An 8825-nucleotide genomic window follows, 5' to 3' on the forward strand; every position below is an offset into this window, starting at 1 on the left:
CCCTGGCAGCAGCCTCCTTCCCTTTTGAGCTGCTGCCATACAGTATGCTGCACGTCATATCGCACACTTACTGTACTTTACAGTAATAACCATACAGTAACTAGTGTATTACAAGTAATAATAATAATAATAATACTACAGTAATAAAAACTTTATTTTTAAAGTATATTTTCTCATTTTTCCACAGTGCCAAGGGTACAAGAGGACGAGGCAGCCTCCACCCCTCATCCAAATCCGCCCATGGATAGAGGTAAAGTACAGTACAGTATACTGTAGTAATAGTAATGCTTACTGTACTGTAAAGTACAGTATTCAACATGTACAGTATTTCTGTTCTAAAACTGTACATTGTTTGTTTGTTTATTTTCACAGAAGAATTAAGAAGAGTGGTGCAAATGCTGCAGGGGATAATAAATCACATTTTCAATTTATTATTAAGATTAATATAATTTTTTTTTTTTTTTTAATAAAAAATTTATAACAATCATTACTGTCAGTACGTTTCATTACAATTTGAATCATGTGTGGGGACTTCAAATACAGTATAATAAAAAATAAAATAAAAAAAACACAGCACATTAATTTAAACAGGACAAAGTCATACAGTATTTTAGGTACAATAATTTAAAGTACTGTTGGTCACAACAAAGCTTCTTGCAAGGCGTGGCTGTCCTTTGTTCTCGGTCCCAAACTCGCTTGATTTTGCTCATTGTAGAGTGGCATGTGGTGGATAAGGGTTGAAGAAAAAAGAATAGCATTAGTACTGAATGGTCACAAGGGTTTCGGGGGGGGGGGGGGGGGAACATGTTGGCAGGGGAAGGGGATGGGAGAGAGGGAGAGAGATACAGTAATGTACAGTAAGATCATAAACGTACTTTTTTTCCATTTCATTGCCAGTCCTTTGTTCTCAGTCCCAAACTCGCTTGATTTTGCTCATTGTAGAGTGGCAAGTGGTGGATAAGAGTTGAAGAAAAAAGAATAGCATTAGTACTGAATGGTCACAAGGGTTTCGGGGGGGGGGGGGGGGGAACATGTTGGCAGGGGAAGGGGATGGGAGAGAGGGAGAGAGATACAGTAATGTACAGTAAGATCATAAACGTACTTTTTTTCCATTTCATTGCCAGTCCTTTGTTCTCGGTCCCAAACTCGCTTGATTTTGCTCATTGTAGAGTGGCATGTGGTGGATAAGGGTTGAAGAAAAAAGAATAGCATTAGTACTGAATGGTCACAAGGGTTTAGGGGGGGGGGGGGGGGGAAATGTTGGCAGGGGAAGGGGATGGGAGAGAGGGAGAGAGATACAGTAATGTACAGTAAGATCATAAACGTACTTTTTTTCCATTTCATTGCCAGTCCTTTGTTCTCGGTCCCAAACACGCTTGATTTTGCTCATTGTAGAGTGGCATGTGGTGGATAAGGGTTGAAGAAAAAAGAATAGCGTTAGTACTGAATGGTCACAAGGGTTTCGGGGGGGGGGGAACATGTTGGCAGGGGAAGGGGATGGGAGAGAGGGAGAGAGATACAGTAATGTACAGTAAGATCATAAACGTACTTTTTTTCCATTTCATTGCCAGTCCTTTGTTCTCAGTCCCAAACTCGCTTGATTTTGCTCATTGTAGAGTGGCATGTGGTGGATAAGAGTTGAAGAAAAAAGAATAGCATTAGTACTGAATGGTCACAAGGGTTTCGGGGGGGGGGGGGAAACATGTTGGCAGGGGAAGGGGATGGGAGAGAGGGAGAGAGATACAGTAATGTACAGTAAGATCATAAACGTACTTTTTTTCCATTTCATTGCCAGTCCTTTGTTCTCGGTCCCAAACTCGCTTGATTTTGCTCATTGTAGAGTGGCATGTGGTGGATAAGGGTTGAAGAAAAAAGAATAGCATTAGTACTGAATGGTCACAAGGGTTTCGGGGGGGGGGGGGGGGGGGAAATGTTGGCAGGGGAAGGGGATGGGAGAGAGATACAGTAATGTACAGTAAGATCATAAACGTACTTTTTTTCCATTTCATTGCCAGTCCTTTGTTCTCGGTCCCAAACTCGCTTGATTTTGCTCATTGTAGAGTGGCATGTGGTGGATAAGGGTTGAAGAAAAAAGAATAGCATTAGTACTGAATGGTCACAAGGGTTTAGGGGGGGGGGGGAAATGTTGGCAGGGGAAGGGGATGGGAGAGAGGGAGAGAGATACAGTAATGTACAGTAAGATCATAAACGTACTTTTTTTCCATTTCATTGCCAGTCCTTTGTTCTCGATCCCAAACACGCTTGATTTTGCTCATTGTAGAGTGGCATGTGGTGGATAAGGGTTGAAGAAAAAAGAATAGCATTAGTACTGAATGGTCACAAGGGTTTCGGGGGGGGGGGGGGGGACATGTTGGCAGGGGAAGGGGATGGGAGAGAGGGAGAGAGATAATGTACAGTAAGATCATAAACGTACTTTTTTTCCATTTCATTGCCAGTCCTTTGTTCTCGGTCCCAAACTCGCTTGATTTTGCTCATTGTAGAGTGGCATGGGGAGAGAAGAAAAGAGAATAGCGTTAGTACTGAATGGTCACAAGGATGTCAGGGGGGGGGGGAGAGAGAGATACAGTATGTTGGAAGGGGATGGGAGAGAGGGAGAGAGATACAGTACAGTAAGATCATAAACGTACTTTTTTTCCATTTCATTGCCAGTCCTTTGTTCTGTGAGTACAGTAGATGCCAGTTTGAAGAGACGTCTCCAGTTGCTGTGCTACAGTAAGCACGTCCAGCGTGTAACTCTGGGCATCCGTAGCAATCCATTTATAGTGTCCTTTATCTTTGTACAATCAGCCTTTGTAAGCTCAAATTTCCCCATGAGCCGTGTCACTATATCGAGGCGCAGATTTTCTGGGATTGCAAATTTATTACGTTGCCCATCATAATTGACCCGATTGCACCAATTCTTATACAGGTCAAAAGAAACATGCTCTTGGAAAATCTGTTGTGCATAACGGTGCATTTCCATCTTCGCTGCTTTAAAGAGAGTGTTGACACCCTCAGCTGTGATGACTTTGAGCGGCATGTCAGGCAAGGAAATCCCCACAGCGCACAATTCTTTGGGTATGATTCTAGGTGTTCTTTCATGTAGAGGTGATGTTCTTTGATGTTGAGGTAAGGTTGCGACGATCATATTTCCAGGGGACAATTGGGATGATGCAACCATTGCAGTGTCCATGTTGTTAGAGGCTTGGGATGGTGCATTGTGTCTGTCAGCCAACCAGTGAGATGTCAGTGGGGTACTTGTTAAGTTGGTCTGACGTTGTTGTGTATCTGAAGCATTATGTGTGGCAGGCAACCAGTGAGATGACACTGGTGTTGTGTCCATGTTCACCAATTCATTTGGTAAAACAGTTTCTGTGTCCATGCTAGGGCTGGCCAATCGGTTGGATGAAGCTGGTGTCATCTCCAAATCAGAAAAGTGGAAAGATGTGGTTGGTTGGGTCATTTCCAAGTCAAAATCCTCTGTTTCAAATGCATCAGGGCAGTCAAATTGTGATTGTACTGGATTAGATGTTGTGGGTGTAATGGGTGGCCCTGTAGCAGCTTGCCATTGTTTGGCTTGAGCAAGCATGTCAATCAGACCTCCTGACAGCACTTTAATTTGTCCTGTCAGTACATGAATTTCCGCTTTCAGTTCATCCACATGTACAGACAGTCCATTGTTTTGGGTTTCCAGGTGGGTCATCTTGCCCAAAATGTCTCTCACCAGCCCTGTGCAGCTACATTGTGGTGGGTTGTGATCCAGAAAGTTAAGTTTCCTACGGGACGGTGATTGAGATTTTTGTTCCAGAGGTGTAATGTGAAGCTCCAAAGGGTGCAAGTCATTATCTACGGGAACTGACACATCTGTCACTGTGTTAATGTCTTGCTGTGCATCAGTGTTAATGTCTTGCACCAGACAGTCATCGTGAGATTCTCCTATAGTCGCGAACAAAGACTTGTTCTTGGCCTTGGCATTTTTCCGTAGTTTGACAACAGGAATATTTTCTTTTCCTGCTTTCTTCTTAACGATATTATTTTTAATGTTTGGCACTAATGCAGCCATTCTCTTGGGACATGCAAGTGTAGGTTCTCCAGAATAGAATTTTTTTGTTTTCACCATCTTCAGTAGGCAGTGCACTCTACAATACACAACAATAAGATTCAAGTTAATACAGTACATACTGTACAGTACAGTACATTAGTTACAGTACAATACAGTAGCATACAGTATTGTATTATGGTATTACAGTAGTGAAAATTACAGTAGGTACAGTACTTGTGACTTATTTGGGCGCCTGATTTTCTTCATCGCACCTAAAATCGCGTCAAATTGCATCGCATACAATCATACAATTGACCCCATTTTTTATTGTATTCCCACCCTGATGGCTAAATGCCCCCATTGTTAACGCCACCCCACTTGCGCTCGCCACACTATATAAAATCAACTCCACGCCGACGTGGATTGTGGGGGTATGAAAAGGTCGGAGGACGCGTAACGCCGCCGCTCGCCACGCTTCGGGTTGGCGTTGATAGTGGGGTGGCGTTAACAATGGGGGCATTTAGCCATCAGGGTGGGAATACAATTAAAAATGGGGTCTGGGGGGCCATTTCACATACTGTATGAAACAGGCATCTGGGTACATCTGTACATACAGTACAGTATTAAAATCGCATCAAATCGCATCGCATGCAATACAATAGCATACAATGCAACAGCAATTTTCTCTTCAAAGGAATTTCAAGGGAAATCGCATCAAATCGCATGCTTAGGGTACTGGCATACAATTTCAACATTGGCTGCCCAGATACTGTAAGTCACAAGTACCGAAAATTATGTGACCGTACTGCATAGACATGAGCTTTTTTTTTCAATAAAAGGGATGAAGCGATAAACAAAAGTACAGTACGTTAACAGATGGGGCTTAGACAGACAGACTAGGAGGGGTGGAGGCAGGGGCGGGCTGGGCCGGGGGGCAGGATGCCATCTGCCCCCCAGGCCGCTCTGGCAGGTGTGCTGCGGGCCGCGCCGCCGCGCCCGTTTCTGAGGCCGCATTGCCGTTTGTTTTTTTTTTCACTGCCGGCGGCCATGTTACTGTGGTTTTTTAAATGATGTCTGAGGCCACAGCAACATGGCCGCCGGCCTCCACGGCTACGTGGAGGAGGGCTCCGGCCGGCAGCCTGTTCCCTCTTATCCCCAGTGGCAGTCGGCAGACGCTGGGTGCGGTGTGGACGTCATGACGTTGACGCCTCCCACCCACGCGTCTGCACTCAGAGACTGGAGGAAGGCTGGGGCCGCCCGCAGAGCAACTCGTGGGGGACGCTTCAGGAGGCCGCAGAGAGGGGAACAGAAATTTGTGGAGCCGCAGCAGGACAGGAGGAGCCTGGTCGAGGATAAAACACAGGATAGTAGTAAGTTAACATGATCTAAAACGACATACAGTATCTGTAATAATGCAATGACACCACAGGCTGCTCCCCCTGTATAATAATTTGTGTCATGGCATTACTATTAATAATAGTAATGCCATGACACAAATTATTATACAGGGGGAGCAGCCTGTGGTCATGGCATTACTTTTATATTATACAGGTGGAGCACCCTGTGGTGTCATTATTATTGTACAGGGGGAGCAGCCTGTGGTGTCATGGCATTATGCCATGACACCACAGGCTGCTCCCTCTGCATAATAATAATGCCATGACACCACAGGCTGCTACCCCTGTATAATATAAAAGTAATGCCATGACACCACAGGCTGCTCCCTCTGTATAATAATAATAATGCAATGACACCACAGGCTGCTCCCCCTGTATAATAATTTGTGTCATGGTATTACTATTGTTACTGTACTGTACTGTATATTATACAGCGGGAGTAGCCTGTGGTGTCATTGCATTATTATTATACAGTACAGCAGGAACAGCATGTGGTGTCATTGCATTATTATTATTATACAGAGGGAGCAGCCAGTGGTGTCATGGCATTCATTTTACTGTATATTATACAGGGGGAGCCACCTGTGGTGTCATAATTATTATTGTACAGGGGGAGCAGACTGTGGTGTCATGGCATTATGCCATGACACCACAGGCTGCTCCCTCTGTATAATAATAATGCCATGACACCACAGGCTGCTCCCCCTGTATAATATAAAAGTAATGCCATGACACCACAGGCTGCTCCCTCTGTATACTGTAATAATAATAATGCAATGACACCACATGCTGTTCCTGCTGTATAATAATAATGCAATGAATTAATAAAAAATGTAATAAAAAAAATAAAAAAATAAACTGGTACAGTATTCTGGTTCTCCGGATACCTGTAATCTAGTATTACTGTACAGTAATTACTGTACAGTATTACAATACGAACACCCACAGCTAGGGGATTTTGTACACAGCTAGGGGATTTTTTACACAAACAGTATGACTGAGTCTGCGAAATAGTCTATTAATATGCGCAAAAATCCCCAAACTGCGAAAAAATACGTTACTACAGTATACAGTATTTACAGTATTACACCAACAGTATTTACAGTTGCACAGATTATACGAGAATACCCATAGTAGCAGCCTGCCAGTAGTAGCCCACCCTAATAGAGTATTGTCATCGCTAGTCGGGGATCTGCGGCCTATACACACCAGGCAATTTTAACACGTACAATATTCTAAATGGCGCTACAGTATCTCTACTGCACTGCACTGTACTGTATGTGGCATCCATGTTGATCCCTAAAATGGCGGAAAATCACGATACCACGTGATCCTATTGCTGTGACTACTTCAATTACAAGTACAGTATGCGGGAAAAAATGCCAAATGATCCGTTATTTACGGTATTACAACAATATTACTGACAATACCCCAATCCAGGATTTATTACACATTATACGGACAATACCCATAGCGGCAGCCTGCAGTAGCCTAATAAAGTATTCTCATCGCTAGTCGGGGAACTCTGGACCATACACACCAGGCAATTTTCAGATGAAAAACGTTTAGTGTGTACTGTATGATCCTCAAGAGAATCATGCACTGTTCATTATGGTACTTACTGTATGGTACAGTACCTGAAGCAGAAGTGCAGTAAGGGGGAGGGAAAGTTGATCCTGCCCTCGCAAATGTAGCGGGGGATCTGCGTCCCATACACACTAGACAATTTTAACACATTGTACAATATTCCACATGGCGCTATCTCTACTGCACTGTGCAGCCATCTCGATTCCCAACATGGCTGAAAATCACGATACTGTATCACATGTGCTCCTATTACTGACTGACTCTGCGAAACAGTCTGTAAACATGAGAAAAACACCGGTCCCCTCGTTTGAGGAAAAAATACGTGTTTTACGGTATTACACCAATGGTATTACGAAGAGAACTAGTATTTAGCAGCCTACAGTAGCCCACCCTAATAGAGTACTGTCATCGCTAGTCGGGGATTTGCGGCCCATACACACCAGGCAATTTTAACACATTGTACAATATTCTCAATGGCACTTGTACAGTATACAGTATTCTGCACCGGGTGCATTTGAACAGTAGGGAAAGAAGGGAAACATCTTCATTCAGGGAAGGGTGGGAACCGAGCGCTTCCGCGCAGGGACCGTTTTGTAGTGCTGCTTACTGTATACTGTAATGCAGCAATCAGTGAAATGTACAAATGACTGTACTACTGTATAGTGTACTTACTGCTCCAGCGAGAAGATACAGTAGTGTTCTTGCGGAAGGAAGGCAGTATGATGGTAAAACGGTAGAAACACGAAAGCAGCAACAACTTGACTTTGGATTCAGCAGAATGAATAGTCCAGGTGTACAGGTAGAATCTCGTGCTTGTATACAGGCAAGAGATGAAGAGACGATCCGTAGCAATTCTACACGGTTTAGATGCAGAAAAACAAACTGGATTGTTTGACAATTTTAATGTACTGTAGCTGAATTTATGCTGGCAGAGACAAAGGAAATCCTTCATGAAGCTGATAGGTGCATTTGAATTATGTACAATTACCAGCGAAACAAAAAGGCAGACTGAAATTAACATATGACTGCAATCAACATCTTATTGTCTGAGGTGTCGGTCTGTGTCTGAGTTTGGAGAAATCTATTGTTGCTGAAAAAAAACGTTCTCTGTAGCGCAGTACAGTATGTACAGTATGGGTATTAACTATCGTTTTTGTTTGTGGAAAAGTCCGAAAGATTTTGATAAGCACCAACTACTGTAACTGTATTAGTTTAAAAAAAAAAAAAAGAACGTTTAAAAAATAAAAATATAATGTAACCAACTGAGGATCGAACTACTGATACTGAGATAGTGAAGCCGTGCCTCTACCCGCTAGGCCACTATTGCCTGTGATTTTACTGCTGGCAGATGGTTAGCATGGCTTCTGCACCAATCAAATACAGTTCATGACCATCCAGTACGTCACTGCGGCTGCGAATAAAAGAAAAGAACTCTGTCCGTAAAGTAAGGACAAAATCCGTAGTGTAAAGTATGATACTGTAGGTCCTCAAATAAAGTTTTAAGTAGTCATCCAGCAATAGCAAAGGTTAGCATGTCTTCTGTACCAATTACATAAATGACCGTACGTAGCTGCTTCTGCGAATAAATACAAAACAATCTGTCCGTAAAGTAAGGACAGAATCCGTAGTGAAAAGTGGCTGGTTAGCAATGGTTAGCGAATTTAATCCCGAAACACGGTCCTCAAGGCAAGGAGTTTTACCTGAAAAGCTAAATCTATTTTGCGAAAAAAAACGTTTAAAAAATAAAAATATAATGTAATCAACTGAGGATCGAACTACTGATACTGAAATAGTGAAGC

At 43.0% G+C, this 8825-nt stretch overlaps 1 protein-coding gene across 1 annotated transcript; it reads right to left on the reverse strand.

Annotated features, from left to right (window-relative positions):
- Positions 1-2417: 2417 nt before the first annotated feature.
- On the reverse strand, positions 2418-8383 carry LOC146052137 (uncharacterized). Its single transcript, XM_083167913.1, has 2 exons — positions 7699-8383; positions 2418-4139 (listed from the first exon to the last, which is right to left on the reverse strand). Exon 2 carries the CDS (start codon positions 4118-4120, stop codon positions 2729-2731), a length of 1392 nt encoding a protein of 463 aa, XP_083024039.1. The 5' UTR covers positions 4121-4139; positions 7699-8383; the 3' UTR covers positions 2418-2728.
- Positions 8384-8825: the final 442 nt, after the last annotated feature.

This window comes from Crinia signifera, unplaced genomic scaffold (assembly GCF_055691185.1).
Source record: "Crinia signifera unplaced genomic scaffold, ASM5569118v1 HAP2_SCAFFOLD_106, whole genome shotgun sequence".
Classification (NCBI taxonomy): domain Eukaryota; kingdom Metazoa; phylum Chordata; class Amphibia; order Anura; family Myobatrachidae; genus Crinia; species Crinia signifera.